Raw genomic sequence first — 22,048 nt, 5'->3', positions numbered from 1 at the left:
AGTATTTTAAAACTCACCTGTTCAAACTTAGAGCCCTGTTCTAAATCTAAATACTGACTGGCCTTCAAAACCAGGCCACAGTTCTGCTGAGCTTAGACATTTTATGACCTGAATATTAAATAAAATTGCCCTGGTTATGAATACAACAGACAGTCTCTCATTAAAACTGAGTATTCAAACAATACATGAGTGTATTCAAGGTACCTTTCAGTGTTATTCTATCAACTTATGATGTTCATCTGTGCTTTATTTTATTTTCACAATGCTTACATAAATGTGGTAACTCAGTTTTTGTATACGGTTTATATATATGTACAGTTTAGAATAGGTAACACTTGTTAACTGTTAACTACGACATTTCCCTGAATAAATTCTTAATTTGCTGCTTAGTTAGTAAGGTAGTTGTTAGGTTTAGGTATTGGGTAGGATTAGGGATGTATAATAAGGTCAAGTAGAATAAGGCATTATTATGTTTTTATATAAGCACTAATACAAGAATAATAATCTAGTAATATGCATGCTATAGCAACTAATAGGTGTTACCTTTTCTAAAGTGTTACCATTAATTCTCTCCTTGACATAAATATGTATAAATGTATATATTTTCAGACATACTCATAAATAACTAAATCCATGGCGTAATAAGACAGAAACAGAGGCTCATAAAACCAGTCATGACTTTACAAGTCACATTTCACATAATCAAAAGAAAGTAGAAATAAATGATATTTTGCTTAAAGTTAATGAAGCAGATTCTGACCATAACATTGTTTCGCGTAGCCATGTTTTCCATAGTTAAGTATATTTTTAGTGTGCAAAACAGTAACAAACGTATGTGATTGATTGATTGACTGATTGATGAACCAGATCATCATTTCAGACTAGTCTAGCTCTGTAGTCTCTTCAGACGTGATATTTCTGAGCCTTGTCTTTCATTTTGATATTTTCTGCGTACTTTCCAGAAAAAAAAAAAAAAAAAAAAAATCTAATTATGAAGAAATCTTATTATGAAGTGCACCAGATGAGCCAATTAGTTTGTGTGGTTTGAAGACTCAAATGAACCGGCGGTTGAGTGTCACGACTGAAATCAAGTGGCACTGTTCTCTTCAAATCTACTCAAAGCTTTCATAGCTGCCAAAGAGTCTTCTAGATCTTTAAGCATTCCTCTGATTCCCCTGCGGTGTCTAGACACTGACTTATAGCCCTAAGATGTAAAAGAAATACCTGCTGCACATCCTCCTGGAACAAATGTGCTTTGGAGGGCTTTCATGTGTGGGTGTTGTGAGGCAGACCACGCCACAGAGGTGGATCTGTTTATGACAGGGAATGACTGCCAACGCTGTCATTATTTGGCAGGGTTCAGCCGAAGAGCAGGACTGACTGCTGGGCGCGTGTGTGTCTGACCAATTTCAGGGTGAGCTAGAGATGTGCTTCTTTCTTTCATTCAGCCAGGAAAACAGCAGGATTGGTTTCCTGCTTCATGGCTTTGATTTGGTAAAACGCCATAAAGAGATTTAGAGAGAGAACTTTGATGACAAACAGAGACAAAAGCGCACTTATAACATATTTCGTCACTGCCATCTGCAGTCTAGGTTTGCATGAATGAGTTTTTTTGTTTCTATTTTCCTGTCATTAGGAATAAATTATGTACGTCTTTATTCAGACACCGACAGTGTGTTTATCTGGAACCACAGATTTGATCATCTGATCGGATAAAAAATGCAACTAAATATATAATCATGTATCGTTAGGATTAAAAAAGGGGCTTTTAGGAATAACACCCATATCTTTTATGGCTTACATCAAATGCTGTGCGTCTTCAAACTCGGTGGTGTGGGTTGATGGCATTAAATTACTGCATACATCTTTATGAAGCAAATTTACAATGTGCTTTAGATAACTATTGCAAACATGCAACTCACATTTCTTTAGAAAAAACGAACAAACAAACAAAAAAAACTCATACAATAAAGCTCATTGAAACCTTAATAAATCTCCAATAAGCAATGATTGGTGACAATGCAGATGCATGTGGTCTCACAAGTTGCGGACATTCAGTTTTTCTAGTAAGCTGTTAATTGCTGCAATTACAACACATTCATTGAAAAAGTGTGGAAGCCCATTTCTACCACAGAATAAAATATGCAAAGGATAATTAAACCCTTTTCCTCAATTCTGACCTTTTTCTTGCAATTCTGAAAAAAAAGTATCATTGTAAGATATGAACTCAAAACTCCAATTTGCAAGTCAAAAACTCAAATTGCTGGATATATACTCAAAATTCCGAGATGCAAACTTAAAATTGCAAGATATAAATATATATATAATAGTGAGACAAACTCACATTTGTAAGATATAAGCTCAAAGTTACAATATAAAAGAATTTCAACATACAACGTCAGAATTGTGAGACAACCTCAAAAAAGTGAGATACAAACTCAAAAAACAGCAAGAAATATATATGTATATGTATATATATATATATATTTTTTTTTTTTTTTTTTTTTTTTTTTTTTTTTCATGGCAGGGAGAAGCTTCCATAAAAAGTGCTGCAGTATAAGTATTGAGCATTGAAATATGCTCACTTTTCAATGCATTGGCAGACTTCCCAATTCTGATAATGTTGTTAATGTTGAGCTCTCTGCGGATCTCTGGTGGCCTGTGGACATGCTATTCCTGTTGTTTTTGGTTTTGAGAGGGGTTTTGTTGTTGTTGTTTTCCAACCCACTGGCGGATACACATGCACATCTGACAGGAGGTGGGTGTAAAGATTTTCTGCATCCTCATACATCCACAACTTCCCCTTCCCTCCTCAGCCCTCAGACAGAAATCTCTCTGAAACAGCTTCCCAACTCCAAAACTAAACAATGCATAACGTCCTGACTGGCAACACATTACTTCCTTGTAATGCCAAATCAACACCACAGTCTGTCAGTTTGATGTCGGCCAGCATGTTCATATTTGTTTCATTCAGATTTTGTCTTACTTTAAGTAAACTTATGAAAAAGATTTACAAAATTTATGTAGTATATTAATTGCAGTGAAAAATGAATAAAATATCAACTCAGTGTTCTTAATTCTCATTATGCAGAGATTTAAGGAAGCGATCATATGCTCAGATGATCATCCCTTCATCTGCTGTCAGGCTCAGGAATTTGTAAGTCAGTGAGTAAATCAGTGTAAGCGCTAATGTTTGTGTTTTGTGTGATCTGGATTCTCTGGGTCACTAGAATATTTTTTTATTTCATTTTAATAAATCAGAATTGTAGCTGTACATTAATGGATGGATTAGGAGTGGGGAGACATTTGTTTGCATTTGCATATGTTATGTTATGTTGAAATGTTTTATTATTATTTCAGCATATACATACTAATTTCACTACATAACTGTTTTAATTTATTCCTAATTGTTTAATGTTTCCAAATCCTCTGTTTAATTTTTGATCAAAACTGCAGCAGTACATATATGGATAGAGTGGGGAGACATTTTATTTTTATTTTATTTTATTTTGTTTTAGTTCGGTGCAATAACTAATTATACATCACAACTAATAATTAAATAGATAATTATAATCATATTATTATTAATTTATTTATTTTATTTTATTTTTTTGTCTTGCCAAATCTCTTTGGTCTGATTTTCTGATTTTAGTGTGGACTTTTTATTTTTGCAGGAGTGCATGTCTGATTGTTGAAATTGCATCATATTTTTTTAGCTGGGCTAATTGCTTTTATTGAGCTTCAACCACAGTTTTAAATTAGAAATGACAATAAACCTTTCATTACAGCTGTAGTGATTTGTCTTGTGTGAGAGGATGTTAGAAATCAGTCCCGAGATGAAACAGCCTTTGTTATGACTTCAATCTCAGAGGGAACATACACCTCATAAATGTAGAGGGAAAATTTCAGTACAGCTTCACTATTCCTCACTAAAGCTCTCCATTTCTCTCTGTCTATCTTCACTCACTCACTTGTTCTTTCTGTCTGTCCAGGCCTGGGGTAGAAAAATGTAGCACGGCTTTGACAGATCTCCCTGGTGGCTATTTTTGTATTCCAGGAGAAGCACTAAATGTTGTAAGAGAGATAGAGAGAGATATGGACTGTGTGGAGACTGAAATTATATCTATCTATCTGTCTGTCTGTCTGTCTGTGTGTCCCTCCATCTGTCCTATTTTCTGGATTAGTTTTTTTTTTTTTTTTCAGTTCAGTTTTTGCTTTTGTTTGCTATAGAAATGTCTTATGTTTCCTTTAGTTACACAAGTTGTTGGCACCACTACTTTTAATATGTTTCTCATCAACACTGCTGGTGTATTTCAGTGTAGGAATGATTGAGATGGGCCATTTGTTCAGTTGTGTTGCTTTGTACATGTGTCTCCATGTGTGTGTGTGTCCTGGAAGACCACCGTGGAGCCGGAGTGACTGAGGATGGAGGTGGAACCAGAGGGAAGGAGGAGCCTGACAGAGCAGGAGGGATGGAGTGACGAGGTGAAGCCAGAGGAATGGAGTCCCGAGGTGGCGGATGGTCGACGACTGACCAAGGTGGAGCCGGAGGGATGAGGGAGCCCGGTGGAGCAGGTGGGATGCCAGGCCACGGTGGAGACGAGGGAGCTAAGAGCCAAGGCGGAGCCGCTGGGTCGAAGGACCGAGGAGGAGTCCAGGGCTCGGAGGCTGGAGGCGGAGACAGGGCCTTAACACGCCAAGGCGGAGCTGGAGACTGGCAGTCCAGCGGCGAACCATCACTCCCAGATGGCGTGGACTGAGGATGAGCTGCGGGACAGACTGGCACCAGCAGAGATGACGTCTAGGAACTGACTGTCTAGGAGGAGAAGAGAGAGGGGGGATGGGAGGAAACACAGGAGGATCAGGGCTGGATGGAACCAGCGGAAGTAGAGCAGGGGAACTGGCAGTTCTAGGAGGAAGTGGGAGAGGGAGGCTGGGAGGGAATTACAGGAGACAAAGGAAATTCAGAGCTGGGCGGGACCAGCATAGACACAGAAAATTCAGAGCTGGGCGAAACCAGTGCTGAAACAGAAGATTCAGAGCTGGCAGGAAACAGCGGACAAACAGAAAATTCAGGGCTGGACGGAACCAGCGAAAATGGAGCATAGGAACTGACTGGAGGAGGTAGGAGTAGGACACTGAGAGGCTATACAGGGGGATCAGGGCTGGACAGAACCAGCGGAAAAACAGGGGATTCAGGCTCCATATTTCCCGAGACCGCATACAGCTCACCCTCAGTCGCGGAAGTGTGGGCAGGGCTTTCCTCCACGCCCTCGATCTCCACTAAGACTCCCACGACACACGGTGTTGCCAGCTCACACACCTGGTCAGTCGCGCTCTCGAGGTCCTGCTCCCTGTCGGTGATTGGCTCGGGCTCTGCGGCTGCGGTGGGCGTGTGCCATGATGGTCTCTGGGTCGGGAGTGGGGCTGGAGATGTCCTCTTCGGCGATGCTGATGGTCCATGAAGATCCATTTTTCTCCAGCACCCACTCCACGAAAGCGGCCAAATCCTCTCGGGGACCGTTCGCTGGTAGGCGTGCCTTACACCGGGGAAGGGGGTAAGGCACGCCAGATCTAAAAAGTCCCTGGTATGGTCCTCCAGCGAACGGTCCAAGAAAAAATGCCACTAAATAAACTATACTGTTTAGGTCCGTGATTCTGTTACAAGTGAGGGATGTTCTAAACGTAAGACAAAGTGCTCGAGGAGGATAGTGATCAAAATGAGGAGTTTACTGGATGACGACGGAGAATACAGTAACTAAGTAACTAACTAAAATTTAAATGAAAACTGAATAAAAAATAGTAGGCCTGTCTGAATGATATTAAACATTGTTCTTTCATCAACACATATACAGTTTATCTTACACATTTTCAAGCAAAGCATATAAGATTCTTACATAATTTGATGATATTTTTTTGCCATATGGCAGAATTAATGAAGCTACTGTAGGTTAGATAAATTAGTCTTTTAAATAACACTTTTTGACAGTTCTGCAGCTCTCTAATATCTTGTTTTCGTGACCTGACCTGCTGACACGAGGCACATGGACAGTCATTAGCATGAATTGGGGTTAAATATCTTGCTCGAGGCCACGATGACTAACCGTCGACATCACATTTAAAAAGCACTTTACATATTTCAAATGATAAAACGTGTGATATTCTGTATAAGCCTGGTCTCTATACTGAGTAATGGTGAGTTTCTGTTTTTCACAGCTCGTCTTTGAGCAAATGGGTTTTCATTCATTTCCAGATTTCACTGATGTATTCTGTCGTTTTATGCTTAGAACAAATAAAGAAACTCTGAGTTTTGAAATTGACTTTGGATTTCAGTTTTTTAATGATAATATATTTATTTTTCAAATAAATGCTGATCTTTTGAAAAGTATATTAATGAAAAATCCTGAAAAGAATATATTAGGGTTTCCACTAAAATATGAAGTAGCACAACTGATTTCACCATTGATCATAATAAGAAATGTTTTTAAGCAGCAAATCGTCACATTAAAATGATTTCTGAAGGTTCATGTGACACTGAAGACTGGAGGAATGATGCTGAAAATTCATATTTGATACAGAGGAGTTATGTTTTAAATGTTTTAAATCAGATATAACACAACAAACAGTTCCTTCAAATTATAAAAATATTTTACAAAATTGCATTGTATTTTTTATTAAACAAATGCATCCCTGGTGACCTCAAACTTTTGAACGGAAATGCACATTTTTGATTGAATTGCATTCATTATTTATATTATAAAAACATTCTCCTGTTGCATCGAAGAGCGGGTCGTGATGTTTTAAGTGTCTTAATGAGGCTGTAACCTGCCTTATCTCCAAGGAGTAAATTGCATCTCAGAAGGAAACAATCTCAGGCATCATTAGTTCACTAAACACATAGATCGGTCTGCTAGATCGAAGGGGAAGATGAGTCACTCAAATCCAGAATGGTATACAGTAACTTGCTCCACCTCTCAAATAATTTTCTTTTACTGACAGAAGTGACAGTTTAAAGTTAAAATACTGTTAAAATTGTGATGTTTTTATCAGCTGTTTGGACTCATTCTGACGGCACCCATTCACTGCAGAGGGTATATTGGTGAGAAAGTGATGTATTGTTAAATTTCTTTAAATCTATCCCCATGAAGAAACAAACTCATCTACATCTTGGATGGCCTGAGGGTGAGTACAATTTCACCACATTTTCATTTCTGGGTGAATTATATCTTTAAGAGATGCTGTTGTTTCAAAGGCCACAACTTAAGCCCCATGAGATCCAAGTGGCCTCACGCAATAAATCACCTCCAGTCTTGCATGCAGCTGTAAATTCACTTTGTGATTGTTTATCATGGGGGTTTGAAATCCTGCAGCCTGTGTTCAGTTCAGTTAGCAGGTCAGTGGGACGCCCAGCCGGACTTCCTACAGATTCAGACCCAGACCGGCGTGAGTTTACTAACCTCCTCTCACTTTTATCCAGGCTGGGAAATTGGCTGGACTCCCTGTTCTCCATGCATCTAATCCTGGCTTTGGTTGCTGCTGTAAACTCTGAACAATTACTCTGGATGTATATTTAGCTGGGCTTTTATTCAAAGTCTTTTTATAGGAGTGCATCTTTTAAAGAAGGAAAGAGAAAAATAACTTGGCTGTTTGGATTCATTTATAAGCTTTGTTTAATTTTCGGTTTGTTTAAAGTGTGATTTATGTTCAGTCTTCTGGAATTATACATTCAGAACAGATTGAGTAATGGTTGAAAAGCATCAGCATGTTCTAAATAAATAAATTACAGAAGCCCCTGAAGCCAAAAGCTTATAGAATTTTTTTTTCTGCTTTAGTTTGGAGATTTCAGAAATATTTAGTTGCACCCATGAAGATATGAGATAATAAAGGCTCAGGCCAAAATAATTGTCTCCTATGTGGATATAGAAAAGAATAAACCCTCTTTAAAATAATCGCATTGCAGCCTGAAAGGAAGACGGACAGGTTTATTTATTTATTTAAATCTAGCTGTATTTACTAAGCGCAAATTATGACATGCAAGTGAAAGATATAACAACAACTTAAATAATGAAATAAAAAAACAGAATCACTGAGTTGGAAAAAGGATCTCCCCCTTGTGTCAGTATTTTGTTGAACCGCCTTTTGCTTTAATTACAGCCTTTATTCTGTTGGGATAAGTCTATAAGTTTCTACATCTAGTCTTTGCAGTATTTTGCCCACTCTTCTTTACAGAACTGCTCAATTTCAGTTCAATTTGATGGCGTTTGTGGACTGCAGTAATCAATGCAATCAGTAAACTGCATTCATTCCATTGATTATCAATGGGGTTTAAGGGTCTGCTTGTAAAGAAAAAAAAATATTCTAGCTTCATGCATTCTTTTTTATAAACAATTGAATGTGGGTTTCATTAAAAAAAAAAATAAACATTTTGTACAAAAAGCTGAAAAAAGCCTATGAATTAGATTCAGAATAATAATTAAAATGTACATGGAGTCCATCAACACCCTAAAGCTTGACAGTCATTACCTCTTTATTGGTCAACATTTTATTCTATAACGTTGTACAGTTTTGATTCTGTTTTATGTCTAATAGTAGTGTTAGATTACATATGGAAGCATCTGTTGTTTTGGTTTCTCCTTCATTTGTGTTTTGGATATTATGTACAGAAGGTGTGTAATAGCGCCCCCAACAATATAACAATGAAAACATGGATTCCTGGAGCACAAGTATAGTTGAAATATAATTAGACTTATTCTACATATAAGGCAAGTATACTTAAATGTCATTTTATTTGGACGGTGAGCTGGATTGGATTTCAGCAGACATATAATCTGATGTTGAGGCCGAATAATTCAATTTTAGTCTTATCTGCCTCAGAATCTTTTTTCGTTTTGGCAAGGCTCAGTTGTGACTTCTTGAGGAGTGGCTTTTTCTTGCAGCTCTCCCATACAAGGCACATTTGTGGAGAATTTGTGATATTGTTGTCACATGCACAGAACTCAAATTCCTGCAGCTGCTTCAGAGTTGCATCTTGTTGCCTCTCTGAACAGTTTATTTCCTCCGGCTCTTTCTTCCTATTTGGACAGATTTTGAATTATTATAATTTTTTTTTTTTTTATCCATCTCCTGATTGTGCCTGTCCTGAACTTTATCCCAGAGGTCTTTGGACAGTTCTTGCCACCCATAGATGATTGTTTGCTTCAGTTGTACTACTGTTAGAAGTGAAAAGCTAAATAACAATCAGAATGACCTCAGCTGATCACAGTTGAAAGTCAAATAGCTTTGTGTGTCATTGAGAATGCAATTAGCAACACATGATTGCGTATATAAGACATTTCTAGGTGGGGGTTGATCCTTTCTCCAACTTAGTGTTTCGGTTTTATTTATTTATTTAATTTTCTGACATGTTGGTGTTATATTTCACTTGGATGCTATAAGTTTCACTGAATAACTACAGCTGGAGAAAACAAAACTGCTTCCGTCTTCATTTCAGGCTGCAAAGCAACAAAGTGTGATTATTTTAAAGAGGGGTGATTCTCTTCTCTACCGACTGTAACTCATTAGACATCGTGAGACACTATCAGAACTTTTATGAGATGAAAAATTAAACATGCATGTGTGCATCAACTCTGTCAGCACGGCTAATTGTCATCTGATAGGTTTGAAGACTAATATAACCGCCTCTGATCTGCCATTGCTGCACTCTTTACACATTTCAACCAATGCAAAACAATTCCGTAATAATTTGTCACTTTTTGTGTTATATTCATGTAACATTAATGTTTAATTTTGATTGATTGTACAGTCAGTTTCATGGGTAAATGGCTAAGTAAATTATGAAAGAATTGTCATTTTTGGGTGAACTATCACCTTAATCATTCGCTCTGATTAGATTTTCCCTCTGTCGCATCTTGCATATAGTATTTCTCCTCTGGATGTTGATTGATGTGCATGCAGGGCCAGTGAGGGAATGAGAGCTTCAGTGGAGGAAATCCTGCCACCATCTGAGTCCCAGTCACCCATGAGAAATGATTCCTGGCATGCTTGCTGGGACCAGAGGCTGGAGATATACGCTCATACTGCAATTACGGGTTATATGGAGCTTGACCTGCCAGACTGATGATAAAAAATGGAGGGAAGGTATAAATCGATTAATGGCAGAATGTGAGGGAGGGAAAATGGAGTTCTAGAGAGTTAAAGAAAATTGTTACATTTGCATACAGTTTTAAATGTGTGTGTGTTTGTTCAGAGTTGAATACACATCAACTCATGTGGATTCATGTTACTGTGGGGACCTAAACTGAAGTCAAAATGTGGAAAAAAACTTATAAATCATGCAGAATGAGTAAAAACATGCCAAAGGTTATAAGGGATAGGGTAACAGACAATGTGGTTTGCACAGTATAAAAACAATTACGTCTATGAAGAGTCCTTTCAAGGATCGTTTTTGCACCTGTCTTTGGTAGACTGCAGTTTTAATGCTCAGCAATCTTCTGTCTGATATTCTGCACATGGCTTGCCTTTAACCAAATTCAGAATGCCTTATAGACATGTAAACAATCAATACAGGGGGTCTTTAACTCTAAATCTTAAACTTTGATTCCTAATTTGTGTTATGCTTTTGAAAGATGTCATGTGGCCTGATGCCCGTAGCAACACCCTACCAATCACTTAGAACTCTGTTACCAACCAAAAACAACTCACTTTTACATATTTTTTTTTTTCAAGAAATTAAAAAAAAAATTATTTGCAACTTCTTGAAATCACCCTGATCTTCTGTTCTTCTTTCCTCCAATGCCTCCCTCCTTCATCCTACTCTCATTCCCTCCGCACTGATGTGTGTCCACGGCCCACTCTTGAACCATCTGGAGGTGTGTGTGGCAAGCGCTGCTGCCTGTGTGTGTGGCGTGTGTGTGTGTGTGTGTGTGTGTTGTATTGAGGGTGACAGGCGCTCTGACTCTCGCTGTGGGTCACTGTCAGAAAGGCAGCAGGTGTTACACAGATTCTTCAGCCAGACGAATTCACTTTCTCATGCCTGTTTGCTCATTTGAACAACATTCTCTGGTCACTTTCTGATTCAAATTCTGAATATTAAAATGAGGTCTCAAGAAGTCATAGGTTGTAACGTGTCTGTATCAATGTTATGAAGTGCAATTAAAAAAAAAACAACAACAACAACAACAACAACAAAAAAACAATTGTATACAAATTCTAAAAAAGAAGGCCACTAATAAATTGTATTAAAAATTCATAGTTTTACATCAGCATTTTTCCCTCTTTCTCTGACCCCTACATTTAAATATGCCCTTTTTTTGGCTACTGTGCCTTTTAGACTTCTGTGCAAATGCCCTTTACACATGTGTGTGTGAAATGAGCTACTGCGCTCTGCTGTCGGATCTAATATAGTGTTTAACTGCTCCATCCTTCAATAACAAGCTCTTTGCAAAGCCTGAAATTACATTGTGACGCTGGATCTGTTGAGGTCACACCCATGTGATTATTCAGGGCTAAATTTAAAAGTACTCTTTTGTTTAAAAATATCAGGGGGAATTTGACAATGGCCCCTTTAACCCTACTGTGTTATATTTAATGCACACATTTCTGAGGCCTCTAAATGATCAACATGAATTAAATTTTCCAGCTAAACCTGGCACACTCAATCTAGATACCTATTGTCATCTGACAGAGAGTTTTTTTTAGCAAGTAAAAGAACTTATGTTTTTGGTGTAATTGTTCAACCATCCACCTTCAGCTCATGCTTCACCTATCTTTTTACCGTGGAATCTTTCTATCAAGCAAATATAAGAATAACTTTGATATTGTGATTAATATTTAATGATTATTAAGTCTTACTTAGTTTTCATCAACTAATCATTTGAATTTCATCTTATTGAGATATAGACAACTGATATTTTTACCATTTTATGTAAGTACATGCTATACTGATATTAAAATCTCATTGACTTACATTACAAGCAATCAGAATTTTATCCAACTTTTTGTTCAAAGAAATATCAGCATCTGCACCAAATTGCAATTTTTGCTTGGTTTGGGCCGCTGAATAGGATTAGGCTGTTTTTCCCTCCATATTCTCACCATATCATACTAAATGAGCCATAAAAGCCTGATGTGTCAAATTAACAAAAAAAACAACATATGCATGCTTTATACAGTATATAAAATCCATTCCCACAATGCACCTAAAATAAAATGCATTAACTGATTCTGATGAGTGAAATAAACGAAGAGGAATAGACTCTACTAACCTTTATAACCATAAATCTATAAATCATGGCACGCTGATTCATGACTGTTTTGACTGTGTTGCATCATGATGTGTGTTTTGTGAGTGGAGTCACGTTCGAGCTGAAACAAATGTTTGGAAAGGCTTTAGAAACAGCCCATAAATTAGTAAAGAGAGATATCTCAGACAGGCTCCTGAAAAAATAGTACGCACAATTGAACAGGTTATGCTTTTTATATACACTACCGTGATTGCCAAGAAAAATTCTTTCGTATTTGACAATGATAAATTACATTTAGTTTGATTAGTGTGGCGCAAGCAGAATATTTTGTCCATATATGGGACATATATGTGACTGCAGAATCATTTGAGATTAATTTCAGACCTAATTTGATTTTAAATGGATTCAAAGACAAACAAACAATAAATAAATAAAGTTGGGGTTTCTATGGCGTTCTGAGTTGTTGCTATGCCATTGCTAAGCCTAAATCGCACAAGTGCCTCCTGACCCTAGGGTTGTGGGTTCAAGTCTTGGGCTGGCAATACCATGACTTAGGAGCCCTTGAGCACGGCACTGAACCCCCAACTGCTCCCAAGGGGCCACAGCATAAATGGCTGCCCACTGCTCTGGGTGTGTTTACAGTGTGTGTGTGTGTGTGTGTGTGTGTGTGTGTGTGTTCACTGCTGTGTGTCTGCACTTTGGATGGGTTAAATGAAGAGCACAAACTCTAAGTATTGGTCACCATACTTGGCTGTATGTCACTTCACTTGGTTATTTTGGTGTGAAATCTTTACTGATTTTTATGAATTAAACTTTAGAATAACATTTATATTGTTAATAATATGTCAAGATGCTGGACTGCAGTAACTAAGGTTTCCTTGATTATAGTAGTACTAGTAGTAGTAGCCCTTTATTGTCACACAGTCACAAGTACCATGGAAATTAGCCATCAACCTGTCCATACATACACAACATACATACAATATGACAAGAGGGTAGACAGGACAGGAAGACAGGGAACTGAGGAAGAAATACAGCATAACATTAGGGAAGTGAGGACAAAAAAACAACAACACCCAGACTATGCTCCTTTTGGGAGCACAGTATGGGAACAGGAAAAACACCTCAGCACAAAAACACATAATCAATACACCATAAACACATGACTTTGCAACTGGGGACGGAAATTGGGGGGGTGTGGGGGGGTCCCGCTTGCCAGACTGGCAACAGTGTAAGAGTTTGTGTATTTGTAGGCCTGGAGAGTTGCGATTCTTTCTAGATGCCTCAGTCCGCAGATTATACAGCGTTACAGCAAGTTGCCATGGAGACAGCCTTGGTCAGGTCCTAGACAGAGTCAACAATCAACAGGTGTCTATGGGCGGAGTCGAGGAACGCGAGAAAGGTCTGGCTGCAGTGCTCCCAGGGAGAAATTTGTTGTTCCAAGCTAGCCAAGGCCAGTGCCGGTAAAGCCGAAAGAAGATAAGATACCAGTTGTTTGGTCTAGTAGCCGCATTCCATTTCACGGTCACTATGATTGTTCATTGCCCATTTTGGTCTCCAAATTCTCCAATTTCCTTTCCAAAGCCGTGAACTTCTTCATGATGCTATCCATATTGCGGTTAAAAGTCTCAGTCTCAATGCTGACCGCTCTGCCCACTGCTTCAAACATGACGGGCAGCCTTGCGAGGCTTTGGACAGCTGTTCCCGTCTTCTTAATTTTTCGATAACCCAGGGCAAAGCCTAATCCAATCAGCAGAAGACCTGTTATCATGGTTCCGAATAGGTAGATGTCTTCAATGTCCTCCACGGAAAGAGCCGCCAGACACAAGACCCGCCAATTAACCCACGCGTCCATCGTGTAGCCAGCTGCGAACGTTCCGGCAGAGCAGTCAGGTTCCCCCCAACCCAAGCTTCTTGTTGAGAAGATGGTGTCATTTGCATTGAAAGACCAATTAATCAAATCCATATTCCAGTTTAGGAGAGTAGTGCAGAGAGAGTCTCACACAGTAGACGAGACAAGAGAACAGGTGAAGCAGGGAAGTCAAGGAGGAGAGGAGAGAAATGTGACCGCCTCCTTTGAGAGCTGAAGAAGATATATTATGACAGGAATTTTCAGAAAAATTTATACAAGACGTAGTCAACCAGACGATGAACACTATTAACAGCAATTATTATATGACACAATCACACTTGTAGCAATATTTGTTAGTTCTGTATGTTGTTTCAGGGTTAGCATCACCTGAGGTCCTCTGAGGGGGTGACATCATCTCTTCTCAGGTGTTCTGGATCCAGACTGGAGCTTGTGTAAATCCTAGTTACATCCCGAATAGAGAAAATAAACAAATACAGAAATAATAAACGGAGCAATTCCAATAGGGTCCTCGCACTCCAGTGCTCAGGCCCTAATTAGTGTAGCTGCTGTTCCAACCAAGTAAAATTCATTAATTTAACCCAAGCTGTACAACTGTAGTCTACTAGATTATGTGTACTGTGTTTTGTTCCAATAAATAAAATCTATGTCTTATCCAAATTTAATAAGAGAAAATTATTGGTCATCCCATCTTTTAAATGTTTAACCCACTGTGTTAACTTAGATCATTTTCATCTGGTCTCGTTGAGATATATAATTGAGTATCATCAGCATAACAGTGGAAACTAATCCCGTATTTTCTAATAATATTACCAAGGGGCAACATGTATATTGAAAATAGCAGAGAACCTAGGACAGATCCTTGTGGCACTCCATAGTTTACTGGTGTTAAATGAGATGACTCCCCATTTAAATAAATAAAATGGTAGCGATAATGGTAGTCATTTGTAAATGTAACAAGTGCAGATTCTGTGCTATGGTGGAGCCTGAAACCTGACTGAATTTTGCAGGAAGGAGCACAATTGAGCATAAACAACTTTTTCTAAAATTTTAGAAATAAATTTAATATTGGAAATGAGTTTCGAAATTTCAGGGGGGAAATAAATATTTGATCCCCTACCAACCAGCAAGAATTCTGGCTCCCACAGACTGGTTATGTGCCCGTGAGGAGAACAGATTAGTCCTGTCACTTTAAGAAGTCACTCCTAATGTCAGCTCGTTAGGTGTATACTACTGTCTACACAATCTGTAACTTCCATTCCAACATCTCCTAACACCATGGGCAAGACCAAGGAGCTGTCAAATGATGTCATAGACAAGATTGAAGATCTGCACAAGGCTGGAATGGGCTACAAGACCATCAGCAAGAAGCTTGGTGAGAAGGACACAACTGTTGGTGCAGTTATTTGGAAATGGAAGAAATACATAACAACCATCAATCAGCCTCGGTCTGGAGCTCTGTGCAAGATCTCTCCTCATGGGGTAAAGATGATCATGAGAAAGGTGAGAGATCAGCCCCGAAATACATGGGAGGAGCTTGTTAATGATCTTAAGGCAGTTGTGACCACAGTCACCAAGCAAAACATTGGTAACACACTACGCTGCATTGGACTGAAATCCTGTAGGGCCGCAAGGTCCCCCTGCTCAAGAAGGCAGATGTACAGGCCTGTTTAAAGTTTGTCAAAGAACATCTAAATGATAAATGATTCAGAGAAGGTTTGGGAGAAAGTGCTGTGGTCCGATGAGACCAAATTTGAGCTCTTTGTCATTAACTCGACTCACTGTGTTTGGAGGGAGAGAAATGCTGACTATGAACCAAAGAACACCATCCCTACATTCAAGCACGGAGGTGGAGACATACCTTATGGCTGTTTTTATGCTAAGGGTACAGGATGGGGCCATGTACTGTAAAATCTTGGATGAGAACCTCCTTCCTTCAGCCAGAACACTGAAGATGGGTCATGGATGGGTCTTCCAGCATGACAGTGACCCAAAACATACCTACAGGGGAACAAAGGAGTGGCTCAAGAAGAAGCACCAAAAGGTCATGGAGTTGTTAAGCCTTAAGTCTCCAGACCTCAATCTTAGAAAATCTGTGGAGGGAGCAGAAACTTTGAGCTGCCAAATGACAGCAAATAAACCTTAAGGATTTTTTGTAGTTTGTGACAAAAAAATAAAAAATAAATTACAGATCCTTCATTTCTTTGTAAGTGGGCAAACTTAAAAAATCAAATAATTATTTTCCCCGCCAAAATTACATTTTACTGCTGTTAGTCATGTTCAGTCCAGTGAGATACTTATTGTTTTATATACTTGTTTTTATTCATAAGTTCTTTTTTTTTTCTGTTTTCAATTAAACCCATCAGTGATGTCAGGATCATAGTTCACACCAAAATAGTAAGAAATTGCCATTTTCAATTGTTATAATAAAAAATAAATAAATAAACTGCACATAAAAATTAAATTCAAGTTTATTTGTATAGCGCTTTTTACAATACAAATCATTACAAAGCAACTTTACAAATTAGACATAGTAAGCCAGATGATGAACATTATTAACAGCAATTATTAATATGATGCAATCACACTTGTAGCAATAATTGTTAGTTCTGTTTGTTGATTCAGGGTTAGCATCATCTGGGGTCCTCTGAGGGGTCAGCATCATCTCTTCTCAGGTGTTCTGGATCCAGACTGGAGCTTGTGTAAATCGTGGCAAAACATAGAAACAAATAGAGACATCATTAGCATAGCTGCTGTTCCAACAAAGTAAGATTAATTAGTTTAACCCAAGCTAAAGAATAAGAATATGCATTTGATCAGATACAACTGCAGTCACAATTTAAGAGATACAGTATATCATTTGAATGCTTGGCGAAAAAGATGCGTTTTTAATCTAGATTTAAACAGAGTGAGTGTGTCTGACTAAAACTAAAGCTGTGACTGGTAACTTACTACAAGTCAGATGATCAGATGGACTCAAGGAGAAGACAAGAAGACAAGACGCTTTAAAACGCTGCTCAGTCTACAAAGCAATGGCTCCCTCTCATGGACAATGGAGATAAACTATTTATACATTTAGATTGTTTGTGGTGTTTGCGAAAGAGTCCACACAGATAAATTAATAATATAAAATTAACCAAACTAAAAATTACGTTATTATGAATTGTTATTTTTCTATTCAGTTAGAAAATAAGAAGAAATAGCAGTTATACATTTATTTTATTCTTAAAAATGTTTGGGCTGTATTGACGAAAATCTTCTTGAGAAAGCAGTTAAATAATTGCTGCAAGGAGTTGTAAAAATGTGCAATTCTTGAAAACTTCTCAAGAGGTTTTCAACTATTTTCCTAACACTTAAGAATAATCTTGAGGCATTCATACATAGTCATTATAAATGACGTTTATTCTTAGGAATGTTGGGCTGGATTCCCAAAAACAGTCTAAAGAAAGATGCTAAGAAATTGCTTAAGATGAATAACAAAAAAAACAAAACAAAAAACAAAAAAAAAATGTGCATGTCCTGAGTTTAAAATATTTCCTTAAAAACATAAGCAGAATCTTTAGGTATTATTTCACCTTTTAAAATCAATGCCACAGATTAATAATAATTAATAATACAATGAGTTAACACTAACACTAATATTTAATAATGTTTAATTTAATAATTAATTAAAAATATATATTTATCTTGAATTTTGTTTGGTTTCCTGTGTGGATGTAAGAGCATTGTTTGTTTTGATCATGTGAAGTAATTGGGTTTCACACTTAGTTGACCTACTGTATTATTATTATTATCATTATTATTATTTTAAAGCACTTTATGAGTGTCAGAGTATATTATGTATATATTATCATATATATAGTTCTGATTTATATTCAGTAAGAAAGAATAATCTTTTTTTAGATTCATCAAGTGATTTACAATATGACAACAGCCTGAAGCTATTGGCACAAACACACACAATGGAATTTTATACTGCATAGTGCATACTCATAGTACAAGTCTATGGTAAACAAATTGTGTTAAGAATAATTTGCATATTAGTACCTGTACCCTCAGTTCACCTCCACACATGTAACTGTCATGTCCGGCCATTATATATGGAGATATATTACATATTTTGCCTTTTGTCATGTAGTTTTCCAGTTCCCTTATGGAAACAAATGACACTATTTACAGCATGTCATCACATGAGTCACACGGATAAAGTCTAACCAAGAACTAAGAAAGTCTTTCCATTATTAGCCAACTTTTTATCTACTCCGTAATTCAGAATGAAACTGACAAAGTAACGAAGAAAAGGTTATGGTTCATTTGTAGGTCAAATACTGTTGTTCCAGTGAATCCCAAATAAGGGATCGAAAAGGAAACAGAAATACATATATATATATATTTGGAATCTTTGAAGGCAATCTTTCCAAGGAAAGACAAAAACTGTGCAAACATGTGCTCACACAGATTCATTCAGCCATTCTTTGGAAACCTTATGCACTGGCATAACAGGTTTTTTTTACCAAGTGACGTCACAACTCAGCTGTATTTGAATCTCTCCTCCACACTTCAGTGAACAGAAAAGCAAGTTCTAACCAGCTAAAACACCACATAATGGCAAATCATCCGTCTCACTTTGAGGAGAACCTTCTGTGCTCTGTTTGCCGTGACATCTATAGAGATCCTGTCCTCCTGATGTGTTCTCATAGCTTTTGCTGGGTCTGTCTGGATCAGTACTGGGAGCTCAGCGGATCACAGATCTGCCCTGTATGCCGGACAGACTTCTGCATGGACCGTCCTCCATGCAACCGTGCTTTGAAGGACCTGTGTGAGATCTTCCTGCAGGAGAGAAACAAGACGAAGTCAGCAGAGGCCGAGTTCTTCTGCACTGTGCATGGCGAGAAACTTCAGCTCTTCTGCATGGAGGACGAGCATCTTGTGTGCAGCGTGTGTGTGAACAGTGATATTCATGTCAAACACACATGCAGACCTGTGGATGAAGCTGCAGTTGCTCTCAAGGTACAGTTCACATTATCTGTGAGATTTATGTATTTATTTTTTTATATTTACTTTTTAGTTTTAATAGTTTTAATTTAAGAGAATTTAAAGAGCATTTAATTCCACTTCACTGCATTTTAACTTACGTATATTAATAATCAGCTCAAAACTTCTCATATCAATTAAAAAAACAATGATTTTGTACTTCATTTTTTGTGATTAAGCATTTTAGGAACAGTGCACATTCTTTGAAAAAGTTTGAGTTTTAAGTGAGTAAGCCTTGAAAAAATAAAAATAAATAAATATATAATATTTTTTCTTTTTTCTTTTTTTCATGTGGAATGTATATATAATCATATAAACATTTAGACAGTCTGATATTGGAGTAAGGACTTAAGAACTGGCCGTTTAATAACCCAGTGACTAGATCAAATTACAGATAAGATTAAGAAGCTAAATCAGTGATTATAAAACAACAATCTTAACTAAAGGATTGCCATGTGTGAGTCTCAGAAATCAGGTGTTTTATGATGGTTATGATTAGATTTTTTTTTTCTGTATTCATTCTTGAATAGCACAGCAAAGAACCTGGATGCAAATATGCATAATACAGAAGAAAATATATTTTGAGATTAATTAAATAAAACCACTCTAACCCATTCTCTACCTTTTCAATTTCCTTATCAGGAGGTGCTCAAAACAAGCCTGAAGTCTTTGCAAGAGAAGCACAAACTCTTAAAATCAGAGAAATTCATCTGTAAACAGCAAGTGAAACACATCACGGTAAAATCAACAGTTGAAAAACCCTCACATTTTACAGAATTGAGGAACAATTACATAACTTGTATTATCTTTGTACTGTGTTACAGAATCAAGCTGAGCAAACAGAGACACACATTAAGAAGCAGTTTGAGCAGCTTCATCAGTTTTTGCGTGATGAAGAGGCGGCCAGGATAACTGCTCTGAGGGAGGAAGAGGAGCAGAAGAGGAAGCTGTTACAGGAGCAGATGATGCGAATCAACACTGAACTCTCATCTCTGGTAGAAAGAATGAAGATCACAGAGGAAGAGATAGATTCCAACAACATCTCATTCCTGCAGGTACAGCCAATTATTTATCATACTTTCTTACTAGGATCCAAAATTATATATATATAATATATATATATATATATGTGTGTGTGTGTGTGTGTGTGTGTGTGTGTGTGTGTGTGTGTGTGTGTGTAAATTTATTATATTTGAATAATTAAACTTTTTTATTTTATATTTATTGTGTATTAATGTTTTCTTTTTTAATATATTTTAAAATGTAATTTATTCTTGTGATCAAAGCAGAATTTTCTGCATTTCTTTAGTGTCACATTATCCTTCAGAAATCATTCTAATGCTGATTCTAATGCTCATTTGCTGCTCAAAAAAATATTTCTAAATATTATTATCAATGTTGAAAGCAAGTATGCTACTTAACAACTTTTATTATACATAATAATGTCAAATAAATTTAGATAATAATTATAAACTTTTATTATGATTTTGATTATGAGATTTGTTTTTAATTGCAATGTCTCTTTGTCGTTTCCATGTAAATCCATCTGAAGAAGTACAAAGGCCCACCTGAAAGGTAAGTGTGATTTCGCTTGTTTGAATCTGTTTTGATTGGGACCCCAAATGACATTAAGTACTGACTGATAGATGTTCTTCCAGCACTCAGTGCACCGGCCCCTTTCCAGAGAAACTTCCAGAAGTGCTGATCGATGTGGCAAAGCACCTGGGAAATCTGAAATTCAGAGTATGGCAGAAAATGAAGGCTGCTACTCAATACAGTGAGTATAGTCTAAAATATCATAAACCTATTGTGAAAAACAGTTGTCATGACATTCTCTTTCCTCTGTAGTTCCTGTAATCCTTGACCCCAACACCGCTCACCCATGCCTGTATCTCTCTGACGATCTGAGCGATGTGTGGTTTGGTCAGTGGAGTCGACTGGCCTTGGGTTACACAGACAAATGTAAGGGGTATTCGAGCGTCCTGGGCTCCGAGGGCTTCAGCTCTGGGACTCACTACTGGGACGTCGAGGTCGGGGACAACACCACCTGGGTCTTAGGAGTGATTTCAGAGTCTGCCATCCAGACTCGAGACAATCTGCCCGGTCCTGGTCTGTGGCGCCTTGGCTTTCACAATGGCAGATACGGACAAGGCATTTCAGGGGAGATTCTCACACCGCTTGCAGTGAAACAGAAGGTCCAACGCATCAGAGTCCAGCTGGACTGGGACGGAGGGCGAGTGTCGTTCTTCAATCCTCTCACCGACACTCACCTCCACACCTTCAAGCACACCTTTAGCGAGAGAGTGTTTCCGTACTTCTGTAATGTGTGTCCGTCTCAAGCTCTGCGGATCTTGCCGGTGGAAATGGCTCCAGCAGGACTGGAGGTGCAGAGACTGTCTGCATTGACCAGCAAAACAGAGAGCAAGTAGAGCTGCAGAAGTACAAATCCTGTTCATTTTCTACACGGGGGGGGGGGGGGGGGGATATAAATACCTATGGAGAAAAGGAATGGAAAAAATTCTTACCAGAAGCAAAATATTAAAATATTGGAAAATAATGAATTTAATCTTTTCAGTGAGTTCTTTAATTTAATCTTTTACAAATATATATATAATAACATTACTGTGAAAATGCATCACTGTGAAAGCTGCTGTGATAATATACATACAAACATGTTATCATAAGGCAGCACCGAAGACATTGTTACATTTTGAGTTGTAAGATTTTCACATCCAGTGGAGTTTAATGTTGTATTGTTATTTTTTTTTTGGCTTTAAAATATTATTATTTAAAATATTTATGCCTAATCTTGAAAGTATTCTTTGGTAGCGTGACAAACAATCCTATACTGTGAATTGCAACACATGATCAATGTCTGTAATTATGAAGACCCTTCCCACCA

At 37.7% G+C, this 22,048-nt stretch overlaps 1 protein-coding gene across 1 annotated transcript; it reads left to right on the top strand.

The window, feature by feature from the left end:
* Positions 1-18,717: 18,717 nt before the first annotated feature.
* LOC128027090 (E3 ubiquitin-protein ligase TRIM35-like) lies at positions 18,718-21,618 on the top strand. Its single transcript, XM_052614400.1, has 6 exons — positions 18,718-19,122; positions 19,789-19,884; positions 19,971-20,201; positions 20,699-20,721; positions 20,805-20,923; positions 20,995-21,618. The coding sequence occupies exons 1-6, from the start codon at positions 18,718-18,720 to the stop codon at positions 21,573-21,575; spliced, it is 1,455 nt and encodes a 484-aa protein (XP_052470360.1). The 3' UTR covers positions 21,576-21,618.
* Positions 21,619-22,048: the final 430 nt, after the last annotated feature.

The sequence above is a fragment of the Carassius gibelio genome, chromosome A14 (genome assembly GCF_023724105.1).
Source record: "Carassius gibelio isolate Cgi1373 ecotype wild population from Czech Republic chromosome A14, carGib1.2-hapl.c, whole genome shotgun sequence".
Classification (NCBI taxonomy): Eukaryota; Metazoa; Chordata; class Actinopteri; order Cypriniformes; family Cyprinidae; genus Carassius; species Carassius gibelio.
Note: the sequence above shows the minus strand (reverse complement) of the source record. Positions and strands in the feature narration are given on the sequence as shown.